This window comes from Ptychodera flava, chromosome 8, assembly GCF_041260155.1.
Source record: "Ptychodera flava strain L36383 chromosome 8, AS_Pfla_20210202, whole genome shotgun sequence".
Taxonomy (NCBI): Eukaryota; Metazoa; Hemichordata; class Enteropneusta; family Ptychoderidae; genus Ptychodera; species Ptychodera flava.
This window is the reverse complement of record NC_091935.1, coordinates 5,016,889-5,037,766: the sequence shown is the minus strand read 5'-3', so window position 1 is coordinate 5,037,766 and position 20,878 is coordinate 5,016,889. Positions and strand designations below refer to the sequence as shown.

General features: G+C 36.0%; 1 protein-coding gene across 1 annotated transcript in view; it reads right to left on the bottom strand.

The window, feature by feature from the left end:
- Positions 1 to 230: 230 nt before the first annotated feature.
- The window catches only part of LOC139139482 (uncharacterized), a 66,400-nt gene continuing 45,752 nt past the window's right edge, over positions 231 to 20,878 (bottom strand). The window contains exons 45-70 of the mRNA XM_070708396.1: positions 20,451 to 20,684; positions 19,398 to 19,601; positions 19,044 to 19,218; positions 18,294 to 18,448; positions 18,012 to 18,131; positions 17,299 to 17,440; positions 14,654 to 14,845; positions 13,508 to 13,659; positions 12,581 to 12,759; positions 11,849 to 11,984; positions 11,058 to 11,241; positions 10,629 to 10,804; positions 9,873 to 10,062; positions 9,149 to 9,319; positions 8,438 to 8,660; positions 8,223 to 8,302; positions 7,758 to 7,859; positions 7,211 to 7,361; positions 6,379 to 6,524; positions 5,815 to 5,906; positions 3,767 to 4,885; positions 3,168 to 3,343; positions 2,533 to 2,833; positions 1,980 to 2,096; positions 1,444 to 1,563; positions 231 to 821 (exon numbers count right to left, since the gene is read on the bottom strand). Coding sequence (XP_070564497.1) covers positions 777 to 821; positions 1,444 to 1,563; positions 1,980 to 2,096; positions 2,533 to 2,833; positions 3,168 to 3,343; positions 3,767 to 4,885; positions 5,815 to 5,906; positions 6,379 to 6,524; positions 7,211 to 7,361; positions 7,758 to 7,859; positions 8,223 to 8,302; positions 8,438 to 8,660; positions 9,149 to 9,319; positions 9,873 to 10,062; positions 10,629 to 10,804; positions 11,058 to 11,241; positions 11,849 to 11,984; positions 12,581 to 12,759; positions 13,508 to 13,659; positions 14,654 to 14,845; positions 17,299 to 17,440; positions 18,012 to 18,131; positions 18,294 to 18,448; positions 19,044 to 19,218; positions 19,398 to 19,601; positions 20,451 to 20,684 — 5,082 coding nt within the window. The 3' untranslated portion in view covers positions 231 to 776. The remainder of the gene's footprint in view (positions 822 to 1,443; positions 1,564 to 1,979; positions 2,097 to 2,532; positions 2,834 to 3,167; positions 3,344 to 3,766; positions 4,886 to 5,814; positions 5,907 to 6,378; positions 6,525 to 7,210; positions 7,362 to 7,757; positions 7,860 to 8,222; positions 8,303 to 8,437; positions 8,661 to 9,148; positions 9,320 to 9,872; positions 10,063 to 10,628; positions 10,805 to 11,057; positions 11,242 to 11,848; positions 11,985 to 12,580; positions 12,760 to 13,507; positions 13,660 to 14,653; positions 14,846 to 17,298; positions 17,441 to 18,011; positions 18,132 to 18,293; positions 18,449 to 19,043; positions 19,219 to 19,397; positions 19,602 to 20,450; positions 20,685 to 20,878) is intronic.

Below are 20,878 nucleotides of genomic sequence, written 5' to 3'. Positions count from 1 at the left end.
ACAGATTTTTCCTGCCTTGTACACGTTTTGGTCAGTATGCCATTTTAATTATCTCCTATAAAGTCATTCCACTATTATGTATAATAAATGGGGAACAGACCATAACATTACATTGGCATACTGCAAAGAGTGATTACACTATGAAGGCATATTTTTTGCTGTTTATGCCAGCAATCCATACTATTTGGAAAGTCATTTGACCCACTCATAAATTGTCAACACTCATATAATTGCATGCTCTTAAGCTTTTTTATTTCACAAATCATTATACACATAAAATGATCATACAATAAAATGAACTTGTTACCATTGACGGAAAGACAGCTTCTGGGCAGAGTGAATGATGGTTTTGTAACCTATTAGTTTCCTAGGAGTGACTTGGATACTTCCTGGGAGTAACTCTGACGCATGATTACTACATGTATCAGTGGACCTTTCAAATCTAGAATGAGTTGTGCTATAGATATGCCATTTGGACACCATAAGAAATCACAAAGTTTTTAATTTTTGTATCATTTCATTCATTCTTTAGAAGTTCTGCCATGAATAACATCTTGGAGAAATTTGATGTTTTAATTCTTACAGATATGCACCATAATTAATAAGAGTATGTTTAATATGGAAGTTACTTTCATTGATGATTTGAGTCAATTTTGTGTCCCAACATTAACATTTTTTATTGTTATTAGTATATTTTCTCAGCAAGGGCTACAAACATCAATGTGCGCGAGCTATTTTTTTTCTGGTATCTCGGTGTCTGTAAGTTGTCTTGGGTCTTAAACATTACTTTCATCTGTATGTTGATGATTCCACGCAAGCTTCTGTAATGATAGAAGCATGCAACAAAAAGATTCAACTATTGTATAAATAAAAATGAAAACTTTAGGATATACCCTTGATAATAATAACAACATTAATAACCGTGTCAAAAACTGCTCAAATCCTTAATATGAATATGAGATCATAAATGGTTGCTTCATTATACAAAAATCAGATGTGGAGCTGGTACGGCCTCTTCTCTTTATAATGTCTAGCACATTGTGCCTCTCTTTCGACAAAGTGCAACTTGTATGCTATATGTAAGAGAGTAACAATGACAATATGCAGGTGAGCTAATGTATGAGTGCACTGATTGTGAAAAGTGCTTTTAACATGCAGCATGTATTCATAACAGAAAAATACTTAACAAAAAACTCATTCACAAGAAATTTATATGATTTTTTTCCATGTTACAGCATAATAATTTAAGGTCTCTCTGCATAATGCTGTCTCATTAAAGAAAAATATACACTGTATCTTGCATGTTTTTTCCCATTTAATCAGTACAGATGGAGGATTTCTTTGAAGATGTGAGCTACAGGCGTACTCTTGAACAAATCATATCAAGCTCACTGGACAATCTAGAGCAAAGATACTTTTACTAACAACAATTGTTCCACTTACTGCACGTCTGGGATTAGCAACGAATCCAAAGCGCTGTTCCACCATGTGAGTTGTTTCAATACCTTCTTCATCAAAAGAAACTGAAGCGCCTGGAACAGGGGTGGCTGTCTTGGGACGGACCTGAAAGTTTTAATTACATATTATTGATCTTTACCCTATACAAATTTTGTGAATCAGATGACAAAATCTACTGGCCATACTTGGCTTTGGTTGAAATGCTAATTGCAGGACAATAGATAACTTATAACACAGCAACATGAGAAACAAATCTCTTTGCAATAAGGGACAGGATTTATCTCTATTTTGATTACCATGTGTATGTCATTGTGTTTAGCAGTAGTAAGTATACAAGCTGTAAGACACAGGTTCATCAGTTTTTTGATATGCATGTCTGCAATTATTTGAGGGATTTAGAGTTGGACAAAATTTGGAAATACATAAAATAGATTAGGAAGCAAAGCATTGCTCCACATCAGGTAATTTTAGAAAACTTAAAAAAAATTGTAAAATGCTATCAAAATACGGCTATTGCATACCGGGCTGAGACTGTCCAACACCAGAGGTGGCAGTCTTTCCATTCCACTCATCTCCTTCATTACTGTTTCTTCATCATCAACAACAGGTAACTTGAGCTCAGAAGTTGCATCACATGCCTGCCAAAAAAAAAATTTGCACAGCTCAGTCTACATAAATGGCAGCAAAGGGGAAGTTTCCTGTACATTTAATCAGTTCATGACAGGCACGTAAAAATGTTTGAAGCTTGAGTGACTATCTACAAAGACAGCAAAGGTCAAAACAGTGGTCTACCTACATGTACCAATGAAGTGGCATTTTGTGTAATTGCAGTTTATATAATTTAAAAGCTATACAACCACAAAAATTGTATTCTAATTCACTTGCAGATGCTGTTCTCAGCAAAAGTGAGAAAATGGTCCTAAAAATGTATTATGTAAATTTCATCATAATTTGATTGAGGCCCAAAAAATAAAATTATACAGCTATCAGCTGCCAAAATGGTGTACACTCTTTGCATGCTTTTCATGTTTCTTACTTTACATAATATGATAGATATTTTAGAAATTTCGTGACCTTCAGAGGCAGGTCCTCAATATAGTAATCGGCTTGTTCTTTCACATTCACATTGGATGCTCCGTCTTTGATATCTAGAGTGGTGTCTGTATCATCATCAGCATCTCCTTCACTGTTCCCAATATTACAGGTCTCCTCTTTGTCAGTCCCATCTACATGACTAATGCTAAAGTCACTAGTTGCAGCATTTGCTTCCACTACAAAGCCATCGCTCATTTCAATCACAGGATGTATTTTGTTACTTCGCCTCGTGCTGCTAGATGGTCGACTTGTGGAAGAAACTGGAGTGATGTCGACAAATCTGTAGAAAAACAGATTAATATATAAATTAATAAATATTAGAGCACTGAATGAGTGTGGAAATTGTGAATTGGATAGACTGTCACAGAGTACTCAAAAAAAAGGCAAAATGGCTTCCTCATTCATACGAATATTTTGACTGAGTTGATTGCTTTCTGAAAAGAATGTCAAACTTTTTAACTTTAAATGATAACCAGTATGCAGCACATGCTGATCTACAACAAAAGTTTGGACTCATGCAGCGGGTTTGCTTCACACGCAATGAAAACCAGGTAATATATTTTCATGATTTCAGTCTTTTTTTTTTAATTGACTCAATTTCAGCAATGCCATACCTTGCAACATCAACTTTGTTGACACCTTGTTTTTTCTTGAAGATATACAAGACAAAAAGTAGCAGCAGTACGAGGAGTGTGACAAGAATAGATAGTAGTATCACCCAGCCATAACTAGATTTCTGCTGTCCACAGGGCCAGTTGAGGTTTCCACAATGGCACATGTAGTGGTCCACCTGTAATAATCATGTAACAATAGTCATGTACGGAAATAGGAAACATTCAATGCAGGTTTCTGTCATAAAAATTTGCCCAAGATATATATATATATATATATATATATATATATATATATATATATATATATATATATATATATATATATATATAACTCTAGTGACTTGCTGAACTGGTGTTTTGTTCCAAGTCGATCTCACCTCCAATCCAAAGTAAAATTTTAGGCTGATTGGCAATGTTTCGATATGACTTGCATATCTTTATCAAGCCAGTGACTAAAATGCTGATGATGATTCAAATGGTATCTTGCTTTGCCAACTTTAGGGCCTTGTATGACTAGCTTGCATCCTAACTGTGAGCATCGATCATGCATTGCTTTAAATACACCATTTTTCAAATTGGTAAAATCTTTGTACATGTACCTGATCAACACAGGTGAAGTTCTCAGCACAAGGGTTGGATTCACATTCATTGATATTGACTTCACAGTAAACACCTTCAAATCCAGATGGACAGTTACAACCGTAGCCTTGGAAACCACTGCTTCGACGGTGGCTGGTACAGTCGACATCGTCAACCAGACCAACACACTGCCCACCATTCATGCACCTGTTCTCCAAGACATGAATGTTGACCACCAGTACCCTTGAACGACCATCAACGTTGTCCTTGACATTGATCTGTAGTCTATCTTCACCGAAGAAATACTCATCTGGGATGTATTTGATGCGTGACACAACCCAAGATAGTCTGTCTATCTCATGTGGGGGATAAAGGTCACAAGGATAGGGTATGGCTTGAGTAACACCTGTGGAATGGTAAGATCTCAAGCCCAGCGCTTTGTCCAAAGCAGATGCAGATTCTGAGCAGTTTTGATGTGTGAATTCAAATTCTCGCAGTTGCACATCAACTTTGAAAGAGCCATGAAGCAGTGATCGGGAATCGTAAATGATGGTTAACACGTCATGGAAATCAACATCGTACCCACCAACTTGGGCCGTAAAATCTTTATATGCAGAGTTGTTGGGGTTCCGCTCTTCAACTGTTACGATTACATGGTGTGAGTCCTCATAAATGTTGTACCCATTAACAGCAAAAAACTGTTCAGGATTGTCATTCAATGGTTCAATGTGCACTGTGATGGCATCCTTGGTTACCAACGGATCAATAGGGTCATTTCTGTCCTCCTCAATTTCAACAGTTACCATGTCAGATCCATAGCAGTCCAAACAGGGCCGATAGAAGAATTTTCCATCAAGTGTTACCGTTGCTGTACCAAAACTACTCTCCAGGGAACTTTCAGAAAGCCTGAACACAACATCATCACCATCTGGATCATAAGCTGTCAGTTGATACACTAGAGTCCCGCTGTCTTCTTCCATCCTTAACTCGGATAGCGATGTCATCAAAGGCGGGCGGTTTACTATACCTTCATACACTAACGCTGGTAGGAATAAGTTTGGCCCTCCAAACATATCTGTTTCTTCATCTCGTTCAACTCTACCATCTGTATCTGCAGTGATTGTCACTGTGGAACATACCTAGTATGAAATGATGGATGGGAAAACATTACATTCAGTTGAAGTACATTTATTTTTATGTATGTAGAGTCGAAATAAAATACTTAGGTAATTACTGCATACTTTATCAAATAACAAGTATGACTGTAAACGCCCAACACTAAACTGAGATTTATTATTAGAACAGTAACATAATGTAAAATTCATAAATGACTGTTTTGTTAGAAGAAATGCCATTTCCAAAAATAAGGAGCACAAAATTCCACTGAAGTACTTAATCTGTTGCAGTATGTATACCGGTACATGTATGCGTATATACACATGATTAATTTTAAGTAAGCACAACATTTGCATTAGGCCACTAAAAGAAATTTCTTTGTTTGCCGTCCTTGGATTTTTGAAAAACCTACCAGCCAGCCAGGGAAAAAAACAAACACAGACAAAAAACACAACTGTATTAACATAAGCTCAATTTAAATTTTGATTTTTTTTTAGAAACATGATATCTTTATTTGTTATAGTGTTAACACTGTCTTTGTTTCCTTAATTTTCTCTGAAAACCTATCAGCACCTGAAGGGCAAACAAAGAATTTTATTAGAAGTGCCTTATTTTCATTTCAGAAAATTTCAGATTATACGGAATCAAACCATTTATAATATATATTTATGGTATTAAATACTTGAAGTTTGCAATTTCCATCATTGAATGAAGTAAAAAACAATGATGGTGTCCTCGTGCAAAATGTGAATTTTTTTTCTGTTGAGTATGTGTTTCCAGACTGCAGTACAAGTTCCTCCTTCATATGTCATTGTTGTGTTTTGAAATCAAATGACTTGGTGTACCCTCTCAGAATTACTGAAATAGATGAAGTGAATAAAAATTGTTGATTCTTTAAACATGAATAGTTTTATTTCAGAGATAGATGTTAACCATAGGATAAGAAACTCACCTTGACTCTGAATTCACATGCATCATGGTCATATTGGTATTCATCAAAAGTTTCCTTGCATGTGTGACTTGCATCATGCCATTCCTTCAATGCTGTCAGATGAAAGGTTTCAACATTATCAAACAACACTTAAATCAATCAATTGATTATTTAATCAATCAATCTATCCATCTATTTATACTGACTGCTAAGCTTAACCTTGTGCCAGGCAAGGCTCTGCTACCTGTATCCTATCATTCAGGTCAATTTATGAAACATCACCCAGCTAGCTGGGATGAATGAATGTTTATTGAAGCATTTATTCTACAATTGTCATCATCTTCTTGAACATAAAGGCATGAGATATTTGACATGTGAAACAGGTGATACATATGTGATATAGATAAAATTAGCTGAAAGTTACATAACTGACAGATGTAAATGTTTATAATGTTGCAAAGATAAATGGGAGTCTCATCTGAAATTGTCTACATATGTTGTTGTTTGCAAATATTCCCACTCAAACATGCATACTAATTTCCTAACATCTGCTTAGGGAAAGATTTGCAGGCTTCAACGTCATACCTGGATTCCAAAATATAAGTCTTGGCTTTTCAAGGCAAATCTCAGGACTGGAAACACCAAATGATATTGTTATGTCCAATGGGCCATGCAGGGGCTTTGCAGCCAATGATGTCATATAGAATGATGGTTTCCAGGTCTCCAATATTCTAGAAAAAACAAAAAATTTAAGTACCACAATCCATTTAGAAGAATTACATAAAAACAGTTACTCAAGCAAGAGACAATATCCAACTGCATTAGGAAAGAGTAGTTGCCTGACTCCAATTCATGGGTCTAGCTAGAATGCTGGGTTACGTATGATTGTCAAGACCAAACTAGGTAAAACTGTTTGCTTGCTCAGTACAGGGTGCACGTACAACACTGAATATAAGATACAAACAATACATTCCATGCAAACTTTGATGTGGAAATTTGTATCTAAAACTGTCTGTTGCAGTCAGGCTATCGATTGTGATTGACACTGAAATGAAGAATTTTGGTTGGCACTGCCTTATGTTTTGATCATCGGTAACCTTCATAGACTTTGCGCTTTCCTTTTAAGAGAGTACATATGGGAATTTATTTGGTTGTCTTTATCAAAGAATTTATTTGACATGACATTTTTTGAGATTTCTATAAATGAACTTTCTGTTTTAGTGGGAAGAATAAATTGACAAAGAATGACAGAAAAAAAAAGAAAAAAAAAAGATACAAACAATACAGTAGATGTAACTCCCTTTACAGGATAAGAATACACAACTGTCCAATACCAGTACTACAAACATTGCACATCTACTTGAAAGAAAGCACTGATTTGTTAAAGATGCAGAAAAAATCTGGAGCCAAATCATACCTGTGGCGTAGGAAGCGATTGGTGTTGTTTACTGTGACATCAGGATTGACAATAAACGGAGAGAAGGTAAACGATGCATCAGATGTGTAATTCTGCTGAAGTTCTTCATCTTCAAGAATTCCAGTAAGAAGATAATCTTCTACAGACATTCCTGATTACATATGAGCGATGCAAAATGCTTTATATGTTGTGTATGTAGCCAGATAAATGTCATTTGGTCAGCAACTTAAGACACACTTGTGTCCATATAACAGTATATGAACTCTCTGAGTTTCCTGTTACAAACTTTTAAGGCAAATACATACCAGGGTACATAGCAAAAGGTTATGGAATATACCAGTGCACGGTTAAATTCATTGGCAAATGGATGACTGCATCTGTGTCTGCAGATCCCTTTACTGTCCAGTTAACTTCAATAGTCATATAGTTTGAATGTTTTTCAACACTATACGTTCACAAATTTTGCATTCAATGGCAATCAATTAACACACATAAAAAAGAATATCAGGCATAGCAGTTGCTTTTTAAGGATTGTAAGTATACTTACCACCACTTGTCTTGATGTGGACACTATTTCCAAAATCATCTGTGAGATGAATTTCAACGTCTTCATTGTTTGAAGTAGAATTTGATAAAATATCACCATCTCCTGAAAAATAAAAGTGAAAATACCATTTCATAAATAGTGTGCTTTTAACTGATGTTGAAACAACCATTTTATATGCTAACATTTTATCATACCTTTACATATTATCAAAGGCAATAATTTTTGGAGTTTTTATGAGATTATGCAGCAACACAAACTTGTATTACAATTCAACTCATCTTTGAAAATTTTTCTTTACCATTTACTCTAAGGGGCATCTTTTATCAAGTAATTCAAGTACAGCCTTTAGTAGAAGAGAACTTAAAGGGGAAGTTCACCAAGGATGATTTTTACATATGTGGTAGCTCTGATATTTACTGGTACATTTATTTTGCCATATGAGTTAGTAGCGAATCAAGTACTTACGAAAGATTGTAGTCTTCGTGACACTTGCCACAGAACATACATGACCAACACTACACACTGACACCTCAGTGAACATTGTTCTGCAAGAAAGCAAACAACATTTGCGCTTTACAAAGGTGTATAAACTCCTGCCCACCAAATGAAAAATTCTGTTAACTACTCTAACTTGATGACTGGTATCTGTGTTTGCAAATCAAAATACTGGATCACTTTACCTGCCAGGTTCCATGTAGAAATCATTCTGAGTAAAATCAATGTCATCACAGTATCTTTCAAGACATTCATCATTCAGAAACTTCAGCTGAGAAATATTGTGAGTTGGTTCATCATAAACATGAAGGTAGCCATTGCCGACTGTAACTGTTCCTGATGAGTTGTATACCGTGACCACTTCAGGGATGATGTCATTACCTCCCTCTCCTGAACCGATCTTGTAATCTGAAATATATGAAGTATATTTCCATGGCTTTGCAGGCATACAGAGCTTAAGTCTAGATAATTGTGTTCAATCAGTGATAAAAAAAGCTGTAAGGTTTACCAAACTGTCAAACTTTTTACTAAGTGTTTATTTGATACTTTCGAAAAAATGATCTAAAATATTCAAAAATACCACTCGTGTATGTGTCTACATACCGTGTTATTTGATGCCAGGTGCATACTCAAACAGTGACCATAGCACCATATTGAACAATTTCTGTTTTCAAAATCTGCTGCATCTCTAAAGTATTTTGTTTGATTCAATGAACTTTTTCTGCAAAAAAGTCTCATTAAACCGTATATTTGACTGTTATTATTAAATGACAGGGTCATCTTCATTAATCCATTGTTTTAGAAAAGCAAGGGACACAGGTAAAATTTACTGAACTACCAGCTCACACAAAGATACTGTACATGTACTGCATATGAGTGAAATTCAACTGACTTACAGTATTCTCCAATGATATCATCTTCAAGTCTTTGCCATGCAATGCCTGTTAACCTCTGATCGGTGGTCATAAATGTGTCATTTCCAGCAATCAGGGCTACCTCTCCTGATTCTGCAAAAGGAGTTGCTTCCATATCTGTTGTTTTAGGGGCATCCAACACCACCTCTACCCCTGAAACAGCAAAGGTAGTCTATTAATTAACTGACTGATACCCATGTTACATAGTGGTGAGGTTTGGGGACATTCTAGCACGAAGGAAAGATTATGGCATCAAAATTAATTTGAAATGGGTCTCTTCTTTCATGAAGTGAAAGTTTTAAATTTCCTAGTCTTAGTACAGTTAAATCAAGTAAAGTGTTCGCAGTTTGCTGTATCTCACCATGAAATAGTTTTGAATGCATTGTTTATTATTTCATTGAAAATGTCTTTTTATGAATAAAACAGTGGCAATCTGCATATACGTGGTACATTGACCCCTTCAGCATCCAAAATTCTATCACCATCTAGCTGTACAAACAGTGAAACACAAGGAAAAATTGTTGAAATTTCTTTGGTAACTTTTTGTCTACTAATAGACAAATAGTGCTGGTATACATGTATTCATGGGCAAGGTGAGGCGCTGGGTTGAGAGATGCATCTGTAAAGGCTATAATATAAATAACCTCCTTGTACAAAAAGGTTTTGGGTAGAACAAAACTCAAATGCAAAAGATTTTAAACTGTACCTGTTGTATGAGCATAAGTTTCTAGCCCAGCTTCATCGATAGCCTTGACTGTGACAAAGTACTTGTAGCGATTCTGCAGCACACCATGTAGTTTGTCATTGCTTGCACTGGATGCATTTCCGACTGAAACAAAATCCTGAATGTCCACACCTCCTGGGGTAGTACCAATAGCCCACTGACATTCCTTGATCTGTGAAAGATGTAAGATCCAGCATTAAAATATACCAATGAACAAAGCAAAGTTTGAAAACAAGAATGGACAAGCTGTAGAGGAAATTCAGCAGTGTAACACAAGGTCAATTCCAAATCAGCAAGTAACTTAAATAGGATTTTCAAAATGAAGTCACTGGAATACATATATGTTTACCTCCACACACAATTGTCAGCTTGTATTCTTGTCGTCAATAAAACTCATATTGACTGCAGACATCTCCTTACATCAATATCAATGGCAAATATTATATTCTATTTATAAAACACTTCTAGAGATATTTTTTTAAAGTGTCACTGGCTCATTTTCTATGCACTGTCTTGAAACTAGAACAGATGCTTCATTTAGGAAAATGTACCCCTTGCAAAATTCTTGACAAATATATTATATAAATTTAGTTATGCAAAATAATATACCCACAAATGCAATACTAGGGTTTTAAACTGTGGTGAGTATGTTTCATGTTCCGCTATTCGTTCATGGTTAAATAAATTTATGTTTACCAGAAAATATTTGTCAACAGAAAGAAGGAAAGAATAGAATACCGTAGTTCCAATGTCATGAGCAATCCATGCAACAGCTACCATGTAATCGTTGCCTTGATATTCAGTGGGTCTGGTCGGTGAATAAGGAAAGTCAACATGGTATAGAGACTCAAACACAGGTGGTGTTTGATCAAGAATAACACCACTTGTCAATGCTGTGACAGATCTACCTGACCCTGTGACATAGAAACAAAAAATGTTTGTCAGTATGGAGATTTTGAGGTCAAAGGTCGGATAAGCAAGCAAATGAACTTTATTGACAGTGACTTGTTGACAATTGGTATCTCTAACTGCTTTACTAAGTATCTTACTTTCATATGGCAAGTAATTTAATTTGCATATATTTACTTCACATTTTTAAGTACATTATACTGATCTACTGATTTGAATGCAAAAATGGTAAATCGAGCTGAAGATATTGATACAAACCTGTCATGGCTTTCACTTTAATGAAATATTCTGCAGCCACTTCGGTACCATTTCTCAGAGTCCATTCTGACAGATTGAGTCCCTCAATATGTATGGAGTATTCTGAGGTTGCAGAACTTGAACAGTGAGGGTCACAATTGAATTGGCTACACTCTGATTGGCACGGGATGCAAGGTCTCACAACCTATAAATGTGAAGAGATTTGCTTGTTTACTCACTGTTACACATATGGTAAATATCTCTGTTTAATATTCAGAGATTTACTTGTGCAATGAATGAAACAGGAAACATGAAAAGAAATAGTTAAGGATAATTTTACATTTAAAGTCATTGTTTATCAACTTTTCCAATACACGTATCTCCAGCTTACACTACTGTACCGAGGTACAGTGAATACACATTTTCAACTAGATTGCTGCATTTTCAAAACAAATAAACATTACAAGAGTATTCCTTAGAGTAACTTTGATTTATACTCTTTTACATCTGTAGATTAAACACTTCCTTTTACATCAGCTTCACTGTATAAATTCATTTTCTACACTAAGAAACTGAGTAATATTAAGAGTGACATAAACCTGTCATGCATGCATGTTAATTTATCTATTCAGAAGAGTTAGATAATCTAAGTTCACCACTTTGCATGGTAGTTTTTCTATTTCATTTTGCTCTTTAGTTATCCAATGCACTGGTCTACATTCCCTTGGCTATTGGTTTTGTTAACAGTAGTTTTGTTCACAAATTAACAAGTTTATTGGTTTGGAAAGCCAGCATGGAAGTAAAATACAAACCTCAGTAAACTCTGTTATATCAATGTCTTCTGGCATGGAGTACATGCCAACGCTGGCATAAAAGGCAACAATTGGATTATGCATACTTTGGAATGGCTTGCCATAGCGACAGAGTTCTTCCTCGCCAGGTGGTGTGCTAAACAAAAGAAACCAAACTGACACAGTTATAGGTGAGATAATGGTTAAACGGGCTTTTTCATACTAGTGTAAATGTACACGTACAAGTTGATTGTGAACCTGTGCCTGATTAAATATACATACTTAAGTACAGTGTTTATGTGTACATGAGTATAGTTAAGGTAGTTAGTTCCTTGAAAGTGAAAGGCTACAATTTTTGCTCAAACTTCGAAACTTCCGTACCATAATCTTACCGAATCAAGAACAAAAAAGGGGTCTCCTTGCAAAGTTTGGAACTAGGTAACCAAATTCTCTCTGCAATCTCTGTGTTAGCTTTGCGGGCAAAAATTCAATTTTCAATTTTCAAAAAAGGCAGTGAAAATTTTTCCCCCACCAAGAACTTTAAAATGAGCCCCTACAAGTGGTCATATGTAGATCAGAAAAATACTGTACAAAGTTGAGAGCCTAAATATCAATTTCCAAGACGCATTTTATCTTGTAATGATACACGCTATATACAACGCATGTTAATGAAGTAACGGTATTTATACTCTGTACAAACATGAAGAAATCACAAAGGATGTAGCTTTTACATGCAATAAAATATAGATGTACCTGACAATGGTAAAAAGCGCATTTGTAGATGGTGGCAGGAACACATCTTCCACTGGTGCCACATAATCATTCCGGTTCCACACAGACAGAGTCAACTTGACATCTTGGCTTAGCAAAGGGCAGGCATGCAGTACTGCAACAGTACGGTTGTCAATGACCAGGTCAATATCTAGGTGTTCCTGTGTGGGTATTAATAAAATGTAACTGCAGTATCAACAGAGAGAAACTACTGTATCTGATTTTTACTGTAACAAAAAAAACATCTCACACAATGAATACATTATGTTTTTCTTTGTCCTGAATCATTTTGCAATGAGTGTAATTTGAGCTCTTCACTTTGACACGCATAGTGCACAAGCTGGTTTTAAGTGAAGTATGTTATCACAATGATAGGAATACCGGGCTACATTAGAAAAAGCAGAAATCTAAATCCTTTGAGTGCTGTAATTTTTCCTGCCAAAATTTTAATGCAACATTTTACCAATTTTTATGAACTTTTCTGTAATGTTTTGATAATGTTGGACCAAAGGGACAATTTTGCTACAGTTTTTCATCAAAGGGTCACTCAAAGGGTTACAATGTAACATGGGACACTGAAGAACTGGTTCATGGCATGTGTTGATGAAAATAATGTAGACTGCATGTAAAGAGGGATGAGTCATACGATTTGTATCACCTCGTATTCATACTTCTGAGTGCTTACCATGCCAAAGCTATGGGCTGATTTCATTAACTGTATGAACTTGTAGATAAGAATGAAGTCTCACAGTTCATCCTGCAGCACACAAATTTTTGTCAATTTTAGTTTCATACGAATGATGACAAACTTAACTACTGTATAGGGTTCGACAGATTTTCCATAGTCTTGATATCTGTTGTTTATATAAACAGTGAAGGGTCGGGAAATGAAAGTCACGTAACTCTGACCTTGTTTGGTGATATTTTGAGCTCATAGCTGTGACTTTCTTCCTCAGGATTGAAACTGAGCTCTCGAATGATGTAATTTGGTTCTATTGTCTCATTGTCAAATCGACCCCACAAAACGACGTAACTCCTTGAAATGCCATCAACTTCGACACCTGTCAAGAAATTCACAATTGGAATTAGAGTACGCCGGTATCAAAAAGGGATCATAGCTGACATAAAGACTGCCAAAAATCATCAAAGTCAGAAACATTGTGTTTGACCTTTTTGGGAAAGTTTCCATGGCAGAACCTTTTGATGCATTTTCTAGTATTCCTTTTCTCGTTTGAGTTGCATCAGTTATAAGTGCTGACGTATTATCTAGTATTTGTTGTCTGTAAAGGGCACTGTCACATTCTGTGTCGAAATGTATTGTGTTAGCGTTGTTAAGAGCCAGCATGTATGTGGGAATGTCCAATGATTATATAAAATGAAAACTGACTGTTAGTTCCAACTATGATTCAATTGTCAATGATAAAGGGTCGTGGATAGTTAAAATGTGCGCACGGTAAACACTTCTTCTGTGGTTAGGGGGAGGGGGTTTTGTTGTATTTCAATTGCCGTGCGCAAAAATCGCACTACAAGTTTCCCTATCGCAACATCTCAATACAAGGTTTTCTGAATCGCAAAATATCGCGCTATTTTGCTTGGCGTGTACCAGGCCAGTACGGCACCGGCGCTACACCAGCATTTTTTTGACATTCATGTGAATCAGTGCACGAGTAAAATAACGTAACAATCATTTTGGATACACTGTTTCATTTCATTTTATTGGTTGCTTCATTGTTTAGTCGGCGCTGGACAGAGATTTAGTTGAGAGGGGGTTGGTAGCATATGCATGATTTCATAGTGTCGTAATTACCAATTGCTCAATGCAGATACAAAATGAGGGGAGGGGGTTGAGCACAAACGTACTTAGTTTCATTTACCGTGTGCATGTTTTAATTATCCACGGCCCCTAACACCGTGTTTGAAAAGACAAAATTAGTAGTGTTTCAACAAATTCTGGAAGACGAGCAAGAGAATGTTGTGTTATTCTTCCATGGAACAAAATATAATGACTGAGTTTCAAATGCCACAGCTAAAGTCCATTTGAATAGGAAGCCATACCTGGATGGAGCTGAACACCGATAGATCTGTGAGGTCTTCCTGAGGAACGTCTGTCATAGTCACCAGTCTGGTCAGGGATTTCGTCTTCAACGATAACCCAAGATGAGCCATCTCCAGTCTCAGAGGAAACAGTTGTGACTGAATCACAATCACATTTATTCAAACATTCAGAGCTAGTGCTATCTGATGGATCTATTGGAAAATATAGACAGATTAATTGACTATATCTGTGCTGATTTTCATATGATAAATACAATGAGGTTATCCCTCGATATCACCTCTTGCTTGGTGGGGTCGTATTGCTGCGAGTGCGGTTGTGGGCCGCATCACACGAGTCGAAGACGAGTGTGATGCGGCCCACAACAGCACGAGCAGCAATACGACCCTACCAAGAGGTGATATCGAGGGATAACCTCTTTATCATATACCTATGCCCATGTTATTGAATGAATAAATTTCGTATATTAAAATATGATACGTTTCACTCTGGTTTTTCTTGATGGATTACATTTATTTGCGTCATCTTGCTAAGGCGGATTGATATACTAGCGTCTGACGTAATCTATCAGCTGGCTCATCGACTGTTGAGCAGAGAAATGCTTGAACTCTGTTATCAAACATGTAGGATATCTACCGAATCGGTACGGTACATGCAAGTGTTGGTATTATTTTCCAGAACGCATTTACCATGAATACATGATATTTTTTAAAGTTGTGCTTTTGAATTTGCCAGTCCTCCGACATGTCCGATAGCACTTTTGCTTGTCGTCTGCGCGTCTGTGTATATGCACGGACGGAACAGCGGTCTGTCATCGATCTGTCAGTGCCCGTACGGCGTGATGCTCTGCTCTTTAATTTGTTCAAACTGGTAGCACTGCGAGCAGGTTAATCCGATATCGACACATGTGTTTATTTAGTTACCCGCATTTCCCTATGCTTCAAAACCCTGCCACTTTTGGAGATCGGACATGATATCGTAGTCAAAGTCAAAATCATAGACGGGCACCATGGTTTGTTTTGATTAGGGTGCCACCATGTAAGTAGTCCGGTATGCAAATCAACAGGCCGTATCAGGCTTTGTTATGTAAATCAACAGGTCGTATCACTTTTTCATATGCAAATATTCAATTGAATGAAAGAAAGACGCGCCGATCATTCCTTTCATATGCAAATCAACAAGGCGTATCACTTTATTGACATGCAAATCAACATGATAAATCATGTCACTGAACTCAGTACAGACACAATACAGGGCATAGGTATATGATAAAGTAAACATATCTCTCAACTGTTGATCATCTAATGGAAAATATAGACAGATTAATTGATTATATCTGTGCTGATTTTCATATGATAAATACAGTAAACATATCTCTCAACTGTTGATCATTTTGAGGTACTACCCAATAAGAAAGCCAAAAGCCTCATAAATCATGACATTTACATTTCTTAAGGATAATATTATATAGGGCTCAGCCCTTGGTGTCGCGCAAGGCGTTGAGATTAAAAATGTTATTTGGATCGATTCGTGATTAGTAATCATAAAGGATAAAATAGAATTAATTGTTACTTTCTATATACTTTTGTACAAGTATGACCGGTTTACCCGCTGATGACAGTTCACGTACACGATGTCAGACCCTGTAGGTATAGATTTTCTGTTATGTGTAAAAAAGTTTGACATAAATTTGCAATTTTTACCATTATTACTATCTATTGTGTTTAACAAGGGACATATTGTGCCATCATTAACTTTGCAATAGTAACTGTACCGCCCAACTTCCGATATTGTAAGCTGAAAACGAGCGTTACTTCTAAAAACGGGTAAATTTTGCACATAGTTATTGACACAGAGGGCGCCTTTCTAAGATTCAATCCCAGCATTCTTTGCGAATGTTCTTGTTCATATGCACGACAGTTTTCTCTCTTCTTTTAATTTTTAGGCGTGATAAGAAATTTTGTATCAGCGACAGTGTGGATAATAATAATTACTCGCAAATAAAAAAGATATATTTTATTAATGGCACGTTATAAAACAATAGAGAGCACGTTTCGAAAGGGTACACTTCCGGTTACTGGCATAGTATATTATGAATACGCGCATGCGTAGTCAGTAAGCCGCTGGCGCGACTATTAATGGCAAGAACCAGAAATTGTACTATGCTTAGTGTGTACTGAGATGTCAAAACTGACACTTATTCACATCTTGCTCAGTTCATTTAATTGAAATTACAAGAAATGGATACTCTCTGTTATTGTGGTGCAACCACTGAAATGGGGAAAATTTTTAGCTTTAGAACGTATACTTACTTAAATTTGTAAAAATTCAAAATGGCCAACCATTCTTGTATAAATATCAAAATTTCACAAAATATGGGAATCATGAAAATAGGACTGTTCTTGAACTTTCAAAGTTTGTAGACAGAAGGTGAAGACTGGCAAAGGATTATATATTTGGATATTCCTGAATCTGTTCCCTGACAAACACTCTGCTTTCAATGTGTTGACTTGTATATCTTGTCAAACTTGATTATGAAGTGACATGTAAGTGTACATGTCTACATATATACGTAAAACTGGTGACAATTTTTATGTAAAATGCATACCAATCACTCTATACCAATCACTCTATACCAATCACTTACCAAAACAGCAAGAGCAGTCTTCCTTCAACTTTTCATTGTCATACAACACTGCATTGAAGTCACCTACAACACCTTCTGGACCATCCCAGAATACAATGCTTGTCACAGCATGTAACTTGGATGACGCTGCTTTGATTTCAAACTGTACTCAGGAATGAAATAGATTAACATATACCAAAGAGATTTGGTTAATAAAACTCACATTATGCAGTCTCTTCTGATTTTCTGAAAAAAAGTTATAAATCTTCTTTGTACAAACTGTACCCAATTCCTAAACTGTCTTTTCTTGTAAAGTCTGAAAACATTATCACAGTCATTCATCGAATACTTTTCACAAAATACTTTTTCTTTCTTATTTCCATACTGAAGTGGCAAAAATGTGATCAAACATTGATGACAAGAAAAACTAGAGAAGTACACTCTAAAAAAAGAATATAGTTTCTGAAGATAAGAGGAAAGGGTATGCAGCAGTACAATCGATTCTAAAATAAAATATCATATATCAATAAAGCCTATATGAAGATTTAACAAATTGTGACTAAATAATTAACAATATAAAAAATGCCTTTTACATATAGCATGGCCAGAGAATGTTGATACAAATGTCTGGCAAAATAAAAGAAACTATTGCCAGATACTTATGTGGATTTAAATACCTATTACTGTAATGGTAACTCTTTGGGATACAAACTTAAAAATATATTAAAAGTAACCTTGTATGTGCCACCAATGCTTGCGTCATTGTCATGGATGTAATATGCACCAGACAGCATCTGTTCACTTTGGATGTCACTCACTAACTCAATAGCAAGTCCAGAATCTGAAAATTGCACCTGACAGAAACAATGATATTAGGACTAATACTTACAAACTGCTAGAACTAAAATTGTACATAATTTTTATGCCTACATTGCTTCCATGTAATGTAAATTCGGATGAAATTATCAATTCAGGAAGATGTTCACCTCTGTATAGATTGGACAAGTATGTGTTACCTTATCTTTTTGGAATAAAACTCTATATTCCTTTTCCAGTCCCCAGATTCCTTTGGACTGAATTTGATGCCAGTCCTCACTTGGTCCTTCACTGAAATCATACTCCTTTCCAGGACATGCATCGCTGTATCCTTCTGGTTTGTGTATAAAAACACCTTTAAGGGCAAAAGCAAGAAAACAGCATTACAGCACAGTGCCTCTTCTGTTAGTCTGTCTTAAGATAAATCAAGTTATGGACACTGGGGGCGCTGTTCCATGAGAATCTTGCTATAACCATGTAATAATGAGAGTTGTGGGTGAACAGGAAGATACCATTAAACAGTTTTTCTTGGAGAAGGAAAATTTCTTGCTTTATGCAACTTATTAAGTCAGAGCCCTGCATCTATTGATACTCTAGTTGCCAATTACAATGCAAAATTCCAGCTTAAAACATCCTGAAGTTTGCAGTGAACAGTTAATTACTAGTCAGTTCAATAAAAGATACTTTAATAATGTTGATAAAATGTTTTTATGATATCCCAGAGGGAAGTGATCAGGGAAATTTCTCAGATGGTAATGAGCAATTCAGTGTTATAAAAATGATCCATTTTCATATAAGCACCTTTATTAAACCATGTTGCTATTTAGTTCAGTGGATCATTACTGAGAAAATTAAACTGAGCAGAAACTGTCTTGAAACACTCCTCAGCATATACACATTGCAATTTGCAACAATCCTTTCATCAAAATCAATGAAGATAGAATGACTACCTTGCATGGAGGAGTTATCATATTGATACTTTAGATCTGCCTTGAAGTTAATTCCATCTTTGATGACACCAACCACCGGATCATCTGGATCTACCAAAATTGGCATTGACATGGATGTCACACTCAAGCCGGCATTATTAGTTGTCTTCAACAGCACATAGTATGGCCTGTCAACCTGGTAAAATATGCAACATTTATTTTTAAATTCAAATCAAATAGCATTCATGTAAACTTATTATGAAGTGTTACAGATTATCCAAATGCTAAAACATTATTTGGCTGTCACATTATTTTCCATCACAAAACTCCAGAAGCCAGTTTAATCCGGCTTCACACATTTACAAAGTGTCATACCTCAAGCTTCAGTCCATGAAAAGTGTAGGAACTTGTTGATGGAGGGACATCTTCAGAATCCAAAAGAATTTCTAGAGATTTTATTCCACTGCAATCAATGCCATCCAGTAATGATACAGAGTAGTGACTAATTCCACTTTCTGCATCATGAAAACCAATCCATGAGACTTCAAAGGAGTCTGGTCTGTACACATACGCAATATGCTGGATGAGCAAATGCATGAATACACAATTAATAAACAATGTATGAGGAAGACTTCAGCTCATGAATTATTATATATCATCATTAGATTGAAAGACATCAGATCTTTGAGACCATGACACTTTATGGTTGCGTTTTTAATTGGCCTACTCATTTCAGTCGGATCTACACAGTGAAATTTTGTTCCTATTAGTCATCTGATATAGTTCGGCTTTGGTACATCTTGTCTCATTGGATGTAATTTCAGATAATAGTGGTACAGAGATGAAATCAAGAGAGTCAGACATCTGCTGGGATTCGAAAACTTTAGGCTTGGATCAGTGAAATTGCTGTATCACCGCGACCACCTTTCCATCCAAATAACACCAATGCACTGATGAAAACAGCAGTCAAATTGATGATGTTAAAAATTCCCCTCGATTATACTGTGTCATAGAAGTCTGCATGTGATTACACTTGGTAATTGCTTGGGCTCACAAAAGACATCAAGAGTATGCATCTTTTATGAATATCAGGGAACACTCAAAGTGTAATGACGTTCAGATATTCATAACACAGTGAAATAAAAAGGAATGTTCATCAGCATCATTTCATTACTGTTCTCATCAGTGGTTTGGTGCTACTTGCATGGAACAGGTTGTAAAATGGACGACTGAATGCATTATATCATTATTGTACTACAAATTTGACTGCCAGATCTGAGTAGAAACTTACATACTGACGTGGACATTGACCATTAAATACTGAACGGATTTCCAAACACTGAAGAAACACTCTCACATATAATCATCTAAATATAACAAACATACCAATCTGTCAACTGAAATGACCAGAATGTTATTTTTACGTACCTCATCATAGAAGGCACCAACATGTATGTCACCCTCTTCTGGAGGAGTGACATCAACCGTTGTGAGTTCAGATGCCACGGAGCAAGTTGCAGACTCATCATATGCAATGACAACAACCGTATACGTCATCTTGTCTTCAAGATGGAGACCTGTCTGGACAACCATTGTATTGTCCCTGACATCAGTCAGTGGATAGATATCAAACAGTTCTTGTACATGGTCCGTTGGATTTTGCTATGGAAATGAATTTTGATAATTTAGTAACACTATGCATGCATGAGAACCATTATAAGTGTGCCTTACTATAAAATGATCAAGAGTTTAATAGGAATGTCTGCTTAACAGTGAGAAATATCCTTAAATATATTTACTTTCATGATACTGGTATAGTGTCTTTGGAAACTTGTTTGCATCATAGACAGTAGAGA